At 35.3% G+C, this 19,631-nt stretch overlaps 2 protein-coding genes and 1 non-coding gene across 5 annotated transcripts; 1 reads left to right on the plus strand and 2 right to left on the minus strand.

The window, feature by feature from the left end:
* Positions 1–6,029: 6,029 nt before the first annotated feature.
* LOC133796701 (serine/threonine-protein kinase BSK3-like) lies at positions 6,030–12,036 on the plus strand. 3 transcript variants are annotated; one of them, XM_062234333.1, is made up of 12 exons: positions 6,030–6,111; positions 6,573–6,881; positions 7,253–7,447; positions 7,560–7,780; positions 8,258–8,393; positions 9,076–9,209; positions 9,288–9,393; positions 9,779–9,864; positions 10,026–10,214; positions 10,807–10,959; positions 11,164–11,277; positions 11,363–12,036. In XM_062234333.1, the coding sequence occupies exons 3-12, from the start codon at positions 7,366–7,368 to the stop codon at positions 11,615–11,617; spliced, it is 1,476 nt and encodes a 491-aa protein (XP_062090317.1). In that variant the 5' UTR covers positions 6,030–6,111; positions 6,573–6,881; positions 7,253–7,365; the 3' UTR covers positions 11,618–12,036. The 3 variants fall into 3 exon arrangements, with proteins under 3 accessions (XP_062090317.1, XP_062090315.1, XP_062090316.1); XM_062234331.1 differs by lacking the exon at positions 6,030–6,111 and having other exon boundaries at positions 6,325–6,881; XM_062234332.1 differs by lacking the exon at positions 6,030–6,111 and having other exon boundaries at positions 6,325–6,881; positions 7,357–7,447.
* A 395-nt stretch (positions 12,037–12,431) lies between these two features.
* On the minus strand, positions 12,432–12,503 carry TRNAC-GCA (transfer RNA cysteine (anticodon GCA)). The gene has a single exon. It is a non-coding gene; the product is annotated as a tRNA-Cys (tRNA).
* Positions 12,504–12,734: 231 nt separating this feature from the next.
* LOC133796703 (uncharacterized) lies at positions 12,735–14,955 on the minus strand. The gene is made up of 3 exons (XM_062234334.1): positions 14,567–14,955; positions 14,070–14,124; positions 12,735–13,510 (listed from the first exon to the last, which is right to left on the minus strand). The coding sequence occupies exons 1-3, from the start codon at positions 14,771–14,773 to the stop codon at positions 13,200–13,202; spliced, it is 573 nt and encodes a 190-aa protein (XP_062090318.1). The 5' UTR covers positions 14,774–14,955; the 3' UTR covers positions 12,735–13,199.
* Positions 14,956–19,631: the final 4,676 nt, after the last annotated feature.

The raw sequence follows: 19,631 nt of genomic DNA on the forward strand, positions 1-19,631 counted from the left end.
GTATGAGACCTCAGATATTGACTTACTAGTCATCTGACCGAGATTGACTCATTAGTCATCTATATAGAGTGTGACTCATTAGTCACATATATAGGGTATGACTCATTAGTCATTGATATAGAGTGTGACTCGTTAGTCACCTATACAGGGCATGACTCATTAGTCATCCACACAGAGATAGACTCATTAGTCATCTATACAGAGTGTGACTCATCAGTCACCTATACATGGTGTGACTCATTAGTCATCTATTCAGACATAGTACCCCATGAACATTTATTTATACCTGCTTGCATACATGAGTAGAGTTATTACTGCTAAGCATGCCTATTATGAGTTGTGACATGTTATTACTTGTTCATGAGCATATTGAGTTTTCTTGCTGAGTTTCAGCTTACGGGTGCTATGTGGTGCAGGTAAAGGAAAAAGAAAGCTTGACCATCCTTGAGTTGGAGAGCTTAGGTGACGATGTGTACATATGCGGCTGCTCGACCACTACGGCCGATGGTTTAAAGAGGAACTAGGGTTAAACCCTATTTTGCTGCTTAGGTCGGTTAGTTGTAAATATTTTGTTCTAATTAACCTTTAAATTATATTTTGGGATCCCAATGTATACCGTAAACGTTCTAATGAAACGTTATATCTTAACCAATTTTTTTAATGCTAAATCGCTAATCATACTTAGTTACACGGTTATGGCCAAATGACTCGATTAACGAGTTTAACATTGTTTAAAAAGCACACTGTAACGGTCCCTGAAATTTCGAGGGCGTTACAGTGAAGGTGAGACATTAAGGAGAAGAGAAGGGGTGTGGGTCGGTGGCTGGCTGGCCTATGGTGGGTGGTGGGGGTGTGTCTTAGTGCCGATGAGGGGAGAGAGTGAGAGATCGAGGGAGAGAGTCGAGAAGAGGAGGAGAGGAGGAATCGAAAGGGTGAGGCCATAGGAGATCTAGGGATGGTGATGGTGAGGTGTGTCTCGACACCAAAGGGGGGAGAGATCGAGGGAGAGACCGGGAAGGAGAGGAGTCGAGAGAGATGAGAGGATTTTAAGATAGGGTTCTGTTTTTTTTTTTTTAAATTTTTTATAAAAAAGATATATGATTATTAATAATAAAAACTGAAAAAAAAATTAAATATTTCGGGTGAGCTGAGTTCCACCTGAACTCGAAATGCATAGGTTTCTCATCCGAACCTGAGCCGACGACGCAGTCGGGTTACATCCGTTTCGATCCGACGGTATGAGTTTCACATTTTTTTCGGGTGTCTCAGGTTCGGGTCGGTCGGGTCCATCAATTGGGCTAGTTTTCGGGGTCCAAATGTGCTGCCCTACTAACCATGTTTGAGAAGATAGAAATATTTTGGCTTGAACAAGAAGATACTCATGTTGGTAAGTTATTACAAACTTGAAATTTTAAAGATTTGATAATAACTCTGAAGAATAAATCATTGTTTCCAACAACTACTTTAGATAAATATTATATTTCATCTTAAATTTTTAGTATAAGATAATATATATATATTCAATATTAAGATAATTATTACTATATGGGACATATTTATTAAGATAGGACCATAGAAATATTATAATTTATTACAATATATTTGGTCTATTAATTTTTTTTATAGTTATATAGGAGTTACTCTATTATAGAGTAACACTATATTGATGTTTTACTATAATCCATTTATTTGAATTAAAACACTTTCCATCTTTATGTGTTTGGTTAATATTCAGATGGTGTAATTATGGAAAAAAATCCCAATATGCCAATATGTAAGGAATATTAAATTAGAGTTTATTCACTGTAAGTAATATTTTGATGCAAATAGTGCTAGATAATTTGTGTACTCATACACCAACCAATTTATATTTATGAGAAAATAAAAGACACTCGTGAACTTAAAAAAATTTTGGGCTTCAGTAAAAATTATTAGTCGTTTTCTTCAAAAGATTGTTTAATGATTAATTTTGAAAAATTAGTGAATGGTTGTTATGTATGTATCAGTATGCGTAGTGACGATAATTTTATTTTTTTCATTTAATTTTATTCTCTTTTTTACATTTATAGTATTATATTCTTAATTAAGTTTCAGTTTCAATAAAAAAAATTGTTGGATTGGTTACTACAGTAAAACATTCCTAAAGAGTTACTCTATATTAGAATAACTACTATATAGTCATAAAAAGTTGTATTCACAGTTTAGAATCAGTTATAAATACGAATAAATTTTGCATGATACATAGTTATAATATGTATAGGTCCCACATTTAGAAAATATGTCTCCACATAGTAATACTTATATTAATATTAAATATATTTATTTATATGCTATCTTGAGCGTACTATAAATTTATTGATAAAATTAAATATCAATTTAAATTTGTAAAATAACTTTATATTTTAAAATATTATATAGATATATACATTGTTGTTATATTTTTATGTCATTTTAATTTATCAGTATTTTATATTAAATTTGATATATTTTATTAATTATTATTTAATTTAAATTTAAATGTGTTTATTTCTAACAATTTATAAATATAATTCTATTAAATTATAACCTCCTTATATTAATAAAATAGGTTAGTCACAATATTATTACTCTAGAAGTTTTATTGTATATTATTTAAAATTAATGTGTACAATTTGTGTAATTTGTAAATATTATTCTATTCAATTATGTTTGAAAAAAGAAACCTATACTAATATACTGTCATCAATATATATTGCCTTATATTCAATTGCTATTTATATATTGATAATCCTATAACAAAAATTATAGAGTAATAATTAGTGGAGTTACTTTGTTGTTATAAATAGCATAAGAGCACTTTTAGTGGAAAATGTCTTATTCTTTATAATATAGAGAAAAAAATAATTAAATAGTCTTTTAATGAGTGATGTAAACTTATATTTTTTTTTACCTAAATGTAGTGAAATACTATTCATCAAGCTATAAATATTTTAACACTTTTTTTTTATAAACTTTTGTATATATATAAGTGTGATACTGTTATATTTAATTATTTTATTTCTTAAAATAAATAAAATATTTTCAAAAAATATAATATTTAAATAATGTAGAAAAAAAATAAAGGAGCCTATAGTATAATATAAAAATTTGAGGTAAATTATAAAAAATTATGTTTTGGTGATGTATTTTGTAATATATTTTCTCTATAATATTTAGCTAAAACTCACAAAAACATCTTCTATCAATTCCTTTATACATATATTTATAATAATTATGCACAAACTTCAATTAATCTATATCTACATTTACATATCTTTTATATAATATTTTTCTTTATAAGTTTTCTCTTTTATTTAGTATATATTCATTATTTCTTTTTTAATTATTTTATTTTACTTTAATTAATAAAATATAATATTTAAATAATATAGAGAAATATATAAAAAAACGGTTGTATTGTATAATATAAAACTTAGAACTAAAATAAAAAAAATATTTAAAGAATAAAATAGAACACCCGTTAAAAATACTATAATATATTTAGAAGCTACTCTATTCAACTTAATATCTGTTTAACAACTATAAAAGTTTTACTTTTCTACCAAAAAAAAAAACTATAAAAGTTACTGTTTTGGCTAAAATATGAAATACACGTATATGTACCAATATTACAAGTAAGATGAATAAGAGAGGATCATCCTTTGACTGACAACTTTGCCAACTATTTCCACCAACCGAATAATATCAAACTAGTGTGCTTTGACAAATGATTCATCTAAATAAAGCAATTACCCCTTTTCAATTATTATTTAAAAATAAGTTAATACAAAGAATAATGACATGAATGCCATTTTTTATTGGGAAATTTGAGTTTTTATGCTTAGTGAGGGGTTATAAATAAAAAAAATGCTAGACACTTAAATCATTTCAAAACAATGCCAAAATTTTTGACAATACCCAAAATACCCCTCTCATAATTTTTCTCACCCCTTCCTCTTCCCTCTTCCCTCTCTCTCCCTCAACACATTCCTCTCAACTCCCTCTCTTGAAAAAAAATTCATGGGTAAGATAAAATATCATAGAAATCAATGTAATGGCAAGTATTCAACACTTAGGACACTAAAATACTACATTTTGAACAGATTTGGACATGATTTTTGGGTTTTTTTTGCGATTTTTTTCAGATCTGAAACTTTGAAATCTGCAGAAAATCGACGTGGTTCGATGGTGGTTCGATGGTGCTCGATGCCAGCTCGATGGGGCCTTCAAAATCAAGATTTTCATGAAAAAATCGATGTTGCTCGATGGTGGTTCGATGGAGGTTCGATGGTGGTTCGATGGTGTTCGATGCGATTCTTGCAAGATACGCAATTTTTCACTCGGGTATCCGTTTGGGGTGATTTTTTTTTTTATTTTGGGTATTTTTTCAAGATCTACACGTTTGGGATGTGTATATACACATTTGGGAAATGTAAATCTTGAAAAAAATGACAAATGCAAAACATACCTCATGTTCAAGATATGTTTTGGTATGTTTTCAAGTTCTAAACTTTGAAAATGTGTATATGAACATATAAAACGTGTAGATCTCAAAAAAATACCAAAAATCAAAAAAAAAATCATCCCAAACGGACACCCGAGTGAAAAATTATGTCTCTTACAAGAATTGCATCGAACCACCATCGAGCAACCATCGAACCACCATCGAGAAATCTCGATTTTTTCATGAAAATATTGATTTTGAAGGCCCCATCGAGCTGGTATCGAGCACCATCGAGCTGGTATCGAGCACCATCGAGCAAAGTCAATTTTCTACATATTTCCGAGTTTCAAATCTGAAAAATAACTAAAAAATCATGCCCAACTCGATGGTTGCTCGATGGTGTTCGATACTACCTCGATGGGGCCTTCAAAATCAATATTTTCATGAAAAAATCGACGTTGCTCGATGGTTGCTCGATGGTGGTTCGATGGTGGTTCGATGCAATTCTTGTAAGAGACATAATTTTTCACTCGGGTGTCCGTTTGGGATGATTTTTTTTTTGATTTTTGGTATTTTTTTGAGATCTACACGTTTTATATGTTCATATACACATTTTCAAAGTTTAGAACTTGAAAACATACCAAAACATATCTTGAACATGAGGTATGTTTTGCATTTGTCATTTTTTTCAAGATTTACATTTCCCAAATGTGTATATACACATCCCAAACGTGTAGATCTTGAAAAAATACCCAAAATCAAAAAAAAAATCACCCCAAACGGATACCCGAGTGAAAAATTACGTATCTTGCAAGAATCGCATCGAACACCATCGAACCACCATCGAACCTCCATCGAACCACCATCGAGCAACATCGATTTTTTCATGAAAATCTTGATTTTGAAGGCCCCATCGAGCTGGCATCGAGCACCATCGAACCACCATCGAACCACGTCGATTTTCTGCAGATTTCAAAGTTTCAGATCTGAAAAAAATCGCAAAAAAAACCCAAAAATCATGTCCAAATCTGTTCGAAATGTAGTATTTTAGTGTCCTAAGTGTTGAATACTTGCCATTACATTGATTTCTATGATATTTTATCTTACCCATGAATTTTTTTTCAAGAGAGGGAGTTGAGAGGAATGTGTTGAGGGAGAGAGAGGGAAGAGGGAAGAGGAAGGGGTGAGAAAAATTATGAGAGGGGTATTTTGGGTATTGTCAAAAAATTTGGCATTGTTTTGAAATGATTTAAGTGTCTAGCATTTTTTTGATTTAGTATATCTCATTAAGCATAGAAACTCAAATTTCCCTTTTTATTTACCTGATTTAATTTTCCAAATAATTATAATTTACCATCATCATGTGATTTTCTTTTTTGCACACCTTGTTGGATTCCAGCTTTAGCAAGCAAGGCACATGGTAAATAGTACTGAGTTAGCATTATAATCAAATTTAGAAATTTATTTATTTTTTAAAAAAAAAAAAGAAAGAAAGGAGTTAATATAGAAAACGGTGTCGTTTTGAGTTGTCCATGGTCAATAATTAAAGGAGGCAAATGGAAATGATTACGGCGGGAGTGATGGGGCACAGGAAAGAATGATGGGAATGGAAGAGAAAGAGAGAGAGAGTCTCCTCCGACTTTGCTTTGGTTGGTCCCTAATTCTAATGCTAATACTATCAATTAACTCAACTCGACCCCAAATTCCAGCCTTTAAACTCCAAATTTACATATATAATATTATTATAATAGGTTTGATAATTCTTCAAGTAATCATGCTTATCAGATTTTTATTACAAAAAGAAAACAGAAATAGTTTCTTAAAATATTATGCAGATTCTTTGGCTTTGAATAAATGTTCGTGACATGTCGGAAATAATTGGTTTATTTAATATTTTGTACAGGAAAAATTAAAAATAATGATAATACTAAAAAAATAATAGTGAGATAACAAAAATAAAACAAATGGTTTAGAGCAACTCTTCTCAAGCTCTTCTTTATTTTTTATTTTTATATTTTTTCTTCTATACAGATCTTGACCTCTGAGATTATCAAGCTTCACGGTATTTCTGATTTGGGTTTTGCTTGTTTTTTGTTTTCCGGTAATTGAGACGAAAAGCTTCAGTCTTTTTTAGGGGCTAAAATTGGATCGAGAAAGTTGATTGATTGTTTCAAGGTGTAGAAAGAGAAAAGAAAAGAAAAGAAAAACCCAGATAAGGGTTATTGCAGACTGGAGACGAAGCTTTTAAGGTTTTGACCTGTGGTTGACTGAGTTTGGAAGCTTTTTCTAACTGGGTTTTCGGGTTTTGGAATCTGGGTCGTGCTGTATCTTTTGGTTCTGAATTCTGCTTGACCAGATTGGATTGGTTCAGAAGCTTTAAAAGAGAGAGAGAAACACTAAGAAAATTAAATTTAAATAGGTATAAATATGTGTATACAGTTAAGTTATTCATTATGTGTATAAATATGTGTATTCATTATGACTTTCAGCATTTATTGTTTTGTGTTCATTAGTTTCAGTTTTGACTTATGATTTAGTGGTACTAATTAATAACATATGGGAAATTGCGTATACCCAGTAAAGATTATCCAAAATGTTGCTTAAAGAAGAGGGAAAGGTGACCACTTTGGTCATACCTGCAGCATTGAGCTGGGTTTTCAATTTATCTTTATCTTAAAATGCCAATCCATAAGAAATTATGTGCAGATCAAATTTTTGTAGTTTGTTTGATTGTCATGTAAAATAGACCAGTTTTAGATTAATTTCTTGTCATTTTGATCCTAAATATAGGACTTCAGCTGTCTGATCATAGAATGAAATTCAGAGTTTGAAGCCGCAAGAATTTCTGTGCTGAAAAACGGATTGTTAATAAAAAAAAGCATTGATCTTTTCAGATAATTGAAATGGGGTCTAAATGCTCCAAACTGAGTCCTTGCTGCTGGAATTCACAATTCAAAGCAGCTGTGCTTGAAGCTCCAGACGTTGGTAGGTTTAAGATGAAGATAGTCTTTACTACGATTTTTTTTTCATTAAATAAATAATTTTGAAAGAAAGTAATGGATGATACTTTATGGTTTGCCTGTTTCTGTTTTTGCAGAGAATGAGGGGAACAGTGAGGTTGATGACATACCCGCATTTCGTGAATTCACATTTGAGCAACTAAAAAATGCCACATCTGGTTTCGCAGTGGAGAATATTGTATCTGAGCATGGTGAGAAAGCTCCAAATGTTGTTTATAAAGGGAAACTGGAGAATCAACGGAGAATTGCAGTTAAACGGTTTAATAGAATGGCATGGCCTGATGCCCGGCAATTTCTGGTAACGATTCTATTACTACACTATTTCTTTCTCTTTTTTTCTGTCAGTTTTATCAAATCTTTTACCACCCTATGATAATTAGTGGAAATCATCAGGGTTATCTGCAGTTTTTTAACTCAACAACAGTACCATCATTGGCATGTCGTTTGTATCTGTTGGTGCATGTGTGCATAATTCTTATGATTTATGTTCACTTTTAGCTATAGGCTTCGAAAATTCCATTTCATTCTGTCAACCTAAAAATCTTCCTTTTTTCCATTCTCCATGATCAGTTGCAGAGTGTGCTCATATAATTTTGCATTGTGTTGTGCTTGCTGTCCAAGATTACTTCCTATATCTTTATGACTGACTTTATTGAGTTATATACATAATCAACATGTCAGTGGTACAAAAGTTTATTTTCTTTTGCTAACAACTTGCTCAAATATAGGTTATATTTTCTGTTATCATGATAGATTTTCTTTTGCACAATCATAGGAAGAAGCAAGATCAGTTGGTCAGCTACGAAACCAGAGATTGGCAAATTTGCTGGGCTGTTGTTGTGAAAATGATGAGAGATTACTCGTGGCTGAATTCATGCCCAATGAAACACTTGCAAAACATCTTTTTCACTGTAAGGCTTCATGCTCACACATACATTGCCCTTTTTGTGAAAACATCTATTTTAATTTATTTTCTAATCATTAAATTACTGATTATTCTGATTATGTCCTTACCTTTAACTTTAGCTTAAACAGATTTGAAATTTATTAAGTTGAAATAGGAAACTATGGGCTTTACCCTCTAGTACAGAACAAGATATTTTAAATAATTATTTTGAAGCATTGTCATGTATGCTGTTTACATTACTTTTAAAAATTCCGTCTATTGGCTTTTCACCATTTTCTTGGGGTTATTTCAATCTATCAAAACCCATATGATAAAATAGTTCCTGGTTGCAGTAAATGACATATGGTTTTCATCATAATTTACACTTTCTGAGTATCTTTTATAAGTTCTTTGCTGTAATAACTATATAAACATTGCTCCCTCCCATTTGCTTGAAAAATCATATAAATTGATGTACAGACGGACCATGTGAAAATATGATCAGCTCTAAGTGCACCCTTCATGCAAGGCTTATTGCGTTTTTTTTTTTGGCTGGTACTTTTGCAGTCAGTTACTTGTTCTGTTTTTTTTTTTTTGGTTCCTAGAAAAAGTTGCTTTGCCCGTGCAGTTAAACTTGCATTGCTCTATGTTCAGTGTTTTAATTTGTCTTTTCTGTGTAAATTGACTTGATTACTTTCTTGATATAGGGGAAAAACAGCCTATGAAATGGGCGATGAGATTAAGGGTTGTTCTACATCTTGCACAGGCTTTAGAATACTGCACAAGCAAAGGACGTGCTCTTTATCACGACCTTAATGCTTATAGAGTTTTATTTGATGAGGTATGTTATTTTCATATTTACCAGTATTCTTGGTATGATCTATTTGCATTCCTAAACTTTGGATTAAAATTTTTGCAGGATGCTAATCCCAGACTTTCAACCTTTGGCCTGATGAAAAATAGTAGGGATGGGAAAAGTTATAGTACAAATCTGGCGTTTACTCCTCCTGAATACTTGAGAACTGGTATGCAACCCCTATTGATAAATTTTTTGGCATTAGGAACAATCTTTCGAGGTTATTGCTTCAAGGTGAAGGTCCTTTACTGGCTTTTCCAATAAGATAAATGAAACATCAAACGAGATGTATTATTAATCTATGTCAAGTGTCTAGGCTAATTACGTGGTTTCTCTCTGACCAGTCAAAGAAATAGTTCAAAAATCATATGTTGGCAATATAATTTTTTTATTGATCACACGTTAATATCACATCACGATGCTTTTCTTATTTCAGTTTCCACATGTGTTTAGTATTTATGCCTATATGATTTAAAGTCGGATGTAATTTGAAAATCTTTTATGTCAAAAGCATCACTTAATTTGTTTCTTCTATTTTGACATGCTGTGTATAGGGAGAGTGACACCCGAGAGTGTAATATATAGCTTTGGTACTCTTTTGCTTGATCTTCTCAGTGGAAAACATATTCCCCCGAGCCATGTAAGTTATTTATGTAATCTGTATAACTAAAGTATTCACTTAATTGCTAATTGCTGCAAAAGAAAAAAAAGTATTCACTTAATTTGAATTGATATGTATCCTAGATGTGGTTTTTCCTGTGTGGATTATAAGCTCACCTAACGACCTAAATTTTTTTTCAGGCTCTTGACCTTATACGGGACAGAAATATCCAGATGTTAACAGATTCTTGCTTGGAAGGACAGTTTTCTGAGGATGATGGTACAGAGTTGGTACGCTTGGCATCACGATGTTTGCAGTATGAACCCAGAGAGCGGCCAAATCCGAAGTCATTAGTTACAGCATTGAGTCCTCTTCAGAAGGAAACAGAGGTCAGTTATCCTTGATCCCTCTTCTTGAAATCTTCTTTACTAACTTATAAGTTGGTGAATATTGTTTGAATTGGTTCAAAATTATCTTTTTGTAGTTTGCAGACTATAATATGCTGCTCTAATCAAGATTGCCACTTTTTTCTAGTAAAATCTTCTTTTTAAGGTGACTTAATTCCGATGATTGCTGAAAGTGGCCAACGTCCTGTTTTCTTTTGTTCTTGGCCTTTGGTTTGTCAATTTTCTTGTTTTATGAATTACGAGTTTATCACTAGTAACGTTTTCTAATGTTCTTGCTGTAAATATGTCCATCTAAAAACTCTTCACATAGCCTTCATATTTTAGTTTAGGAACCTAAAAACTTTTTTCAATTAAGTTGCAATAATGTATTGCCTGGACAAATGATTCAGCCTCATGAATGGGCATTGACTCCTAGTTCCTATGGCAGGCTATGTTGTGGTTACTCATGCGTTTAAACTGTAAAACCTGGCATTGTTTCAATTCACATCTCATATTCAATATAAGAAATTAGGAATTCAAACTCATGTTTGGTAGCTGTAGTTTATATCAAATTTCATTCTACTGTGCTGTGCAGGTTCTCTCCTATCTCTTGATGGGTATTCCACACAGTGGTTCATGCACTCCTCTGTCGCCGCTTGGTGAGGCTTGCTCGAGAGGAGACTTGACTGCTATTCATGAGATCTTAGAAAAAATTGGCTATAAGGATGATGAAGGAGTCACAAATGAGGTCCTGTAGTTGTTTCATTTCATACAATATATATGTACAAAGTCATGTCTCTTATAAGTTATATGTCATAACTATTTAGTGTTTGTGCTACCTCTTTCACTGATTGCTATTGTCCATTGGTTCATTTCCTTGTTTCTCTGCAACTTTAGCTGTCTTACCTGCAAATACTAAACCTGTTTTCCCCCCCTTTATATTTTGTTACAGCTGTCATTCCAGATGTGGACTGACCAAATGCAGGAAACTTTAAATTCGAAGAAAAAGGGTGATGTTGCATTTAAGCAAAAGGATTTTGCAATGGCTATCGAGTGTTATTCACAGGTAATACCACATTACTTTCCCTTTTGCTTGCTTGGAATGCTTTTGTTGTTTATAATCTGCTGAGAGACTCTTATTTGTCTTTCAGTTCATTGACGTTGGAACCATGGTCTCCCCAACTCTTTTTGCACGTCGTAGCTTGTCGTACCTCATGAGCGACATGCATCAAGAAGCTCTGAACGATGCAATGCAAGCTCAGGTCATTTCTCCAGTATGGCATGTTGCTTCCTATCTTCAGGCCGCCGCCCTTACGGCGCTTGGAATGGAGAATGAAGCACGTGTAGCACTGAAGGAGGGCACAACTCTTGAAGCTAAGAGAACAGCTACTGCTGGACAGAAGTGACATTGGTATGGTTGAAGCAATTTCAACATCCAGAGTTTGTTTCCTTTGCCTCCATTTCAAATGTCACACAGAAGAATTCTTTCCCTTCAATGAATGCTAGGAGAGCATAACTGGATTGAAGACTGAAGAGTCCCCCGAGAAAACAGTATTAGGAAGGAGCAGTGTGGATTTTTGCCATTTTCCTAGTGGGCTTTATTCTCTTACTATATAATTATTAATATTATTATTTGCTTATTCTTTTTTGTCTGATTTGATTTCTTGTGTATGCGAGGAGGATCCATAAATGCAATTTATTTTTATTTTTTAAATCAGAAAAAAGGTGTAAAACATGAGTTGAAGTTGAATAGTGTTCCACAAGCTTGTAATTTGTGTACAGATACCACCACCCTTGGTTTTGTTTGATCTTGTTGATTAGTTTATTGTTGGCTTTTTCATTAGACTTGATCATCAATTGGCAATTGCTACTCTTACTAAATTTTATACCTACTACTCATAGTTATAGACTTGGTCGTGTCATGCTCTATCTATAAATCGCAAAACGTGTAATATTTTCTTTTTAGTAATGTAGTTCATTTTATCCTTTTCCAGATTTTTTTCTCATGTCTATTGAAAAATGAATTCAATGGTTCGAGGAGGCAAAAAAGTGAGAATTTAGGTAATTACTCAGTGGTGGTAAAACTTTATAAGAAATTTCCGTAATGAGTAATTGTATGATCAATGGTGATGCCTATAAATAATAATAATTAATGTAATGTCTAAAATAATTGTATAACAAATAAATGAATAAAAGATTCAAAAAGATGATTTTGTAAAAAGGGCCCAACCGGGTTCGAACCGGTGACCTCTTGATCTGCAGTCAAATGCTCTACCACTGAGCTATGGACCCACTTTGTTCAGATTGTATGTTTTATTAATTAACAATAATAAAATACATAGTGGAAATCTTAATTAACTCAACCTTTTGGGTTGAATTTTGCTACAAAATGAATTTAATGCACAATACTAATCAAATCATGAACTTCTTGCTCAGTAGAGGTTACATATGTCATAATCAGAGCGATTAACTTCTAATATGAACTACATAGAAACCAACAAGAAATTTACAAGACAACTCTGATACAGCCATTAACTTCCATCCCAAGAAAAATAATCAATTTTCTGGGTACAAATTCTCATATCAGTATAAAATCTAATTTCCTTACTCCATAATAAGCTTAAACTTTTCTCTTTCGGTTCATCTTTGTAACTCGAGTGATTGAAAAATAACAAGAACGAGATTGAATAATAACAAACTATCACAAGACTTAAACCAATCCCCTTCCATAATAAAATATCCAGCTATAAATATCAGACCTATAATAATTTAATGTTTCTAAAGTTCTACATCTAAAATTGTAAACTTTGGGTTAGGGTCGGGAATTTTAAGTACTGATGTTAATCTCTTAATAGCATTGAACCAATTAAACTGGATCTTCTGCTCTTCAAAATGAGAGGTGTTACTTCTGGTGTACTAGACACTGAACTGACCCCTGGCCTAGAATAAAAATCAGCAATCCTAGCCCCAGAGGAGTCCCTAACTGGATTAGGGAGTAATTAATTTAGCTGCACGGAATGACTCCTTGGTGATTCCATAATAAACTGGATCTTTGCTGGAAAAGGTGACGAAATTCCATCCGAAAGCTGATCCTCCAACAACGTATGTCCCTTTAATCTCACCAAATTCAGGTTGTGCCTTCTCTTGTTGGTCTGAAGAAACATTTTGAGGCTTCTCTTGTTGATTTTGACCATCCTTGTTTTCACCTGATGATGGCCGCCTTTCGTTCACATTCTTTTTCCAAGAGGAATTTGCTTCTGATATCGCCTGTTTGCATAGCTCTACCACATGCTTCAGCTCTGTAATTTGAAGGTTTAGAATGTCATTAACACAGTTTAACAACCAATCCAACTAATCTACTGGCAGACCATACAAATATCAACTGCTAACCTACTGTGAATTTTATTTAATTTCTAGTAAAACCCCATATCCTACAACAGTCACAACCAGTTTATAAATTGGAGTACAATCTTCCATCGTGTGCAAAGAGTACCAGACCAGTCTAAACTTATGATGGCCTCTGCCCATCAAAACTATAATAGCAAGCAACTCAACACAAGCTTTGTCTTAAAACTTGAGGCCAAAAACTACGTTAGCAAATTCGAAAAACAGAAGGATTGCAAACAACCAATTTCGAATATAAAGTATTTAACCTAGCAAAGCTCCTTAAATCTTTGTTTGGGACAATTTGTATGGCAATAGACAAGACAATACTCAGTCATTTAATCTTAATATAAAGGTGAAAAAAGAGACAATAGAGACATGGACATGAGTCATGAAACTGAAAGGCATTAACATTTAAGGGTCCAATCCAACATTCAAATATGAAAAGAAAGTAAAGCATGTCAGTGAGCTTACGTTCTTGGATTTCATTTGCAGCCCTGCATTTCCGAAAATCCGGGGTCCGTAAAACCTTCAAGATAACAGAAAGGATCTCAAATTATTTGGCATACAAAGTAGAAGGTTATTCAGCCAATGTAAAGAGAAAGTAATTAGGAATGCTATATATGTCCTCAAACCCAACCTAAAAATTCCCAATCTTCCTCATCAAACACTAATGTTCCTTTAACAATCAAATCAACTATATTTATAAGCTTTCTTTACAGAGTCCATCTTTTTTTTTTCGTTTCTTTTTGTTTTCTTGAAAAAAAAGTCATCTCGCAACCATGATCTTTCAAAATCTGAACCTCCATGAGTTTAAAATTACAATCACACATACCAAAAAAATAAAAAGAAAGAGAGAGAGCCCAATTTCATGAACCCAGTCGCTAGAAGGAATTAGCAAAAAAAAAAAATCCATAAAAAGAAATAAAAATTAAGAAAACGTATAAAGTTGGATATAAGTGAAAACAAACCTCAATAAAATGAGGACGAAGACCTTTGAGAAGAAGACGAAGTTTGAGGCGTTTGGAATTGTGTGAAGGAGAGTGAGTGGGAAGGGGTCTCTTCTTGGAATTAAAGGAGAGAGGTTGAGGAGGAAGAGGTTGGGATGGTGGGGTCGGTGGAGAGAGTTGCGGTTGGGCGGGTGTGAGTGTGGGCTGCGCTGCCTTTGGTCCCTCCATGGATGGTGTGGTGAGGTGAGGGGTGTAGATGTTTCAGAAGCCTCACAGTGAAGCGGGGGATTTGAAGATTGATCCGGGTGGGCGGGGCGACTCGTTGGAATTGGGTCACCGTAATGCAAAAGACAAGTTAACTTCGCAACTTTAACTTTTGAGCTGCCTTTACTTCCTTCCATTCTTCTCTATTCCATACTAATAAAACGACATGTCGTTTAACTTAAAATGAAAACAATTCTTCGAAAAGGGACTGAAATGACTACTTGGGTAGCAATTAACGAATTTTTTAGATCTTTTTTCCCTTTAGGTATTTCTGTTTCTATTGCAATTTTTTTTCTCCTTTTAAAACATCTTTTTTCAGTTTTTACTATTTAAAGCTTATTAATTTGCATTTGACTTTTATTTACCATTAGAGCACTCCAATTTGGAGTATTCATATGTTCACATTCAATAGCATATTTGATCCGATCTAATTATTCATTAGATGTTGAATTTTTACAATCGATCTCTCTAATTAATTTGTCTCAATCAACTGATATAATTATGCATTAGATTGTATCGATTCTATTCATTAGATATGTCCTTCTTGCTTATGTATTTGATCGGATTGAATCCATCAATTTTTTTGGAGTCTTTATTTAGATTAATTTATTCAAATAATTCATAATATTATAAACATAAACACTATTTTGTTCAAAATAATACAACACCTGTAATGCCCCAAATCCTCCGATATGTTTAACGGCGTGAATAGTAGGCCGGGAGGGCCATACTTGCTTAATTATGTTATTAATTGATAATATGCATGTACATGTCGATTATATTATAATATGATGTGAAAAGCATGCATGTGAGTCCATATTTCTAATTACAGGGGTGTGATGATAATTTGGCCCGTTGAGGGTAATTTGTGTATTTGGGTGCATGATGTGATTTGGGAATGAGATTCCATTATTATGGAGATATATTCGAGCTATTCGGCATGAGACGGTCATTTTTAGTGGATTAGCGGTTTTGTCATAATGGGGTCAATTTTGGGGTAATAGAAATGTCTATTTGATGATAAATTGGGAATATTTGAGATCATGGTGAAATTCTGGAGGTTTTGACTATAATGTCCCCGGGGGGTGTTTTCGGGACCCCGAGCATTAGGTTTTATTTGAGGTTACTTAAGCTTGAAGTAGCTTATCAGATAGAACATACGATAGAAAACCTCTCGTTCCCTTTCGTTAGTTCATTTTCGCCACCCGGAGCATATTTGACGAAATCTTGAGTTCTAGGAGTCAGAATCGAGTGAGGATCGAGGCATAGTGATCCTAGGAAAGATTAGAAGCTTCTTAACCGAAGGATTTGACGGAAAACAACCCAATTGAAGGTAATCGAAGTTTAAGTTTTGAGTTTTTCCGAGTTTCTAAGCTTTGAATTGATTTTGTGAATTGTTGAGTTTTCGATTCGTTTGAACCTTGGGTTTTGATGCATGGGGAAGCTTGAGAACTTTGTTTTGATGATTGGAGAATGTTTAGGTATGATTTTGGAGTGTTAAAAACGCGGTTGGGAATGGCCCAGGGTGAAGGGCCGCGACCCTGTTCTTGGGGCGCTGCGGCCCTACCTTGAAGAAGCAGGTGGAAAATTTGTGCTTGCTGGGCGCCGCGGCCCTTGATGGAGGGCGCCGCGGCCCTTGCCTCAGAGAACCCTGGGGGTCGCGGCCCAAGGTGCTAGGGCCGCAGCCCTTGCCCTGTTTTCGCCCCGTTTGCTCGTTTTGACCCCGGGAACCTAGTTTTAGGCCTCGGGAGTGTCCTTACTACTTGGATTAGTTTGGATTGATCTCTTGGAGGCTATATAATGGTTTGATAACCCTTTATTATCATGATTGTTGATGGTATCCTATATGTGTTATGATTAGGTAACCGCTAAAGGACTAAAAGCTAAACCGTTCTCAAGGGTCGTTCTTTTGTTCACTCTAGCTCGAATCAAAGGTAAGAAAACTGCACCCCAAGTGTGACATGCATGGATATTCATGAGGCATGTTGGTGGTATAAATATGGACATGAATTGATTGTGGTATACTTAGCATATGTTGCTCACTTGTGCATGGTACTGACTTATTAGTCAGATTTGGCAAAGGTGCTAGTATCAACTGTGAAGCTGTGACTTATTAGTCAGGTTCGGCAGTGGTACTGGGCACTGGTCACGTTGCACTGACTTATTAGTCAGAACGGCCTTAGCGAGTATCACGCAAGCCAACAAGGATTAGATCTAATCGACTATCAGCATTGAATGACTCAAAGAGCATTAATGCCAGACCGACCTCGAGGGTTGATGAATGAAATAAGCGCTTGGAGGCTAGTGGCTTACCTAGCAGCCACTCTCCCACTTGAAACAGTGACATGCTTGTCAGTCACTCAGTATGATTTACCAGAACCTGTTGGAGGCTAGTGGCTTACCTAGCAGCCACTCTCCCATTTAGATTAGTGACTTGCTTGTCAGTCACTCAGTATGGTTTATCAGGACCTCATGACTCATTTGTTTGAAAGCTTTTTGCTCAGTGTGATTATAATGATAATCATCTGATAATGTTCATATAAAGTGTTATGTTTTCTTGCTGGGCTTTGGCTCATGGGTGCTATGTGGTGCAGGTAAAGGAAAAGAAAAGCTCACCTAGCCTTGAGTGGAGAGCTTAGGTGGTGATGTGTACATATGCGGCCGCTTGACCACCACGGCCAAGGAGTTCTCAGAGGAACTAGGAGGTTTACCCTAATTTTTCCGCTTAGGTCGGCGGGATTGTAAATTTAAATCAGTAGTGACCGTTTTGTACTGAGAACGACTTGTAAACGTTTTGATTAGCTCTGCAGAGCAGTTTGTAGTGAAATTATCCCTTTCCTTTTTATTGGTTTTATACCTTAGCCTGTTAATTACACTTAGAGCACGTTTTTGACCAAAGGACTCGGGTAATGAGTCAAATTTTCGGTCCACCGTTCACCGTAACTGTTCTGGGGTAACCAGGGCATTACAACTTGGTATCAGAGCAATGCCAAGGTTAAGGTTCCTGTAAACTGGCTGGGCATGTACACACATCACTGAAGTCAGGCTCGACTCATGGTTTGGTAACTCTTTATGTAGTTATGTGCATAACTACCTAAATGTGGTGCAAATGCTTTACCTGTATGCATGAGACACTGTGTTGGCCTTGTGCCCTTGAAATATTATGAACTGTTATGTGATACATGCTGAGTGCTGAGTGCCATAAACATGTATCTGTTTGTGAATATTGAATGACTGTGGAATATGATAGTTGTCTGCTTGTTCTTGGACCGTGAGGCGGCAAGAGGTTTAGTTATAACTACCTGACTGGCCGTATTGGTTATTGTTTCAGTAAGGTATCAGTGACAGAATGAACCTAGAACAGACAGACACTGCAACTGGCCAGAGTGGTCAGGGTCAGAATAATGATAACAGCCAGGGTCAGGAAAATGACCAGTCTCAGATTCCACAGCTAGCCCCTGCAAACTGGCAGCAATTGTTTAATGATTTGCAGGCTACAGTGTTGAAACAGGGAGATGAGCTTCGTCTCCTGAGACAGCAACAAGTGCCTGCAGTAGTTAATGTATTAGAGGCACCTTCTGTGTCAGTGCCAGCAGGGCAGCTGCCTGGGGTTGAAAACAGATTGGAACCTCTTTATGAGCAGTTCAGGAAGCAACAACCACCTGTGTTTGAAGGCACTGCCGATCCCGTCAAAGCTGAACAATGGATGAGCATGATTACCACTATTCTTGATTTTATGAGGGTAATTGGTAGTGAGAGGGTGGCCTGTGCTACCTATATGTTTCGGGATGATGCCCGGATTTGGTGGGAGGTGGTTGGCCAGACCAAGAATGTTAATCTCCTGAGCTGGGAGGAGTTTCAGACCTTGTTTAATGAGAAGTACTATAATGACGCTGTACGCCCTGTTTTTCCCACAGGCTAATTAGCGAGCCGAGCTGCGGCCTAATCATAGTTATCTCGTAGACGTCCCGCAGACCGGAGCTTCTATCATTAGGTCGTACCTACTTAGCTCGAGGAAGCTCAAGGGTTCACCAAGATTGCACAAGACTTGACCCCGGATTCTGAAGGCCTATGGTCAAGTTAAGTATCCAGCTCACGGTACGAACTGGGTATGAAGGCTATGACCCTTTGTAAAGTCAACACACGCAAGGTAAACGTGCATATATCAGACATCACGTGTCTGATATGCCCCTGACTTCTCGGACACGCAGCAGGAACTTGCGTATTCAGACACCCACGACTGGGTTGGGCCGTGCGGCCCATTATCTCCTTACCTATCGATTTGACCATACTAATATGTCAGGTTTAGGAATTAATCATGAATGTCACAGAGTTGATGTGATAGATAAGAGGGTCACGGGATGACCTTCTTACCAACTCCCAGGTGCCTTCTCCTATAAATATGGAGACCCTGGGACTTAATAAGGGTTAGATTCTCTATTGTAAGAAAGGCCATATAATCAAATATCCAGTATAGAGCAATAATACTGACTAGTGGAGTAGAAAGATTTTAACATTTGAACCACTAAAAAAACGTGTCTTGTGTCACCTCTTTCCTTTTCTAAGATCTTATATCTGTTTCGGTTCACATTTAACACTAATCTCTTTCTCTTCATTTCTTAATTACCTGTTGGTGAAGAACCGCGTCAATATTTTGGTGCTTTCATTGAGAGCAAGTCCGATTCAGTGCTGACGCAAACATCCGACTATGGTGACAACTCGATCCAGGCACGGTAACGAGACAGAACAACATGATGGGCAGGAGGCTCATCATATTGCCATCCCTGGTGAACAAGTTCCTGAAGTCCAGTAGCGGCCAGGA

Source organism: Humulus lupulus, chromosome 8 (assembly GCF_963169125.1).
Source record: "Humulus lupulus chromosome 8, drHumLupu1.1, whole genome shotgun sequence".
NCBI classification, from domain to species: domain Eukaryota; kingdom Viridiplantae; phylum Streptophyta; class Magnoliopsida; order Rosales; family Cannabaceae; genus Humulus; species Humulus lupulus.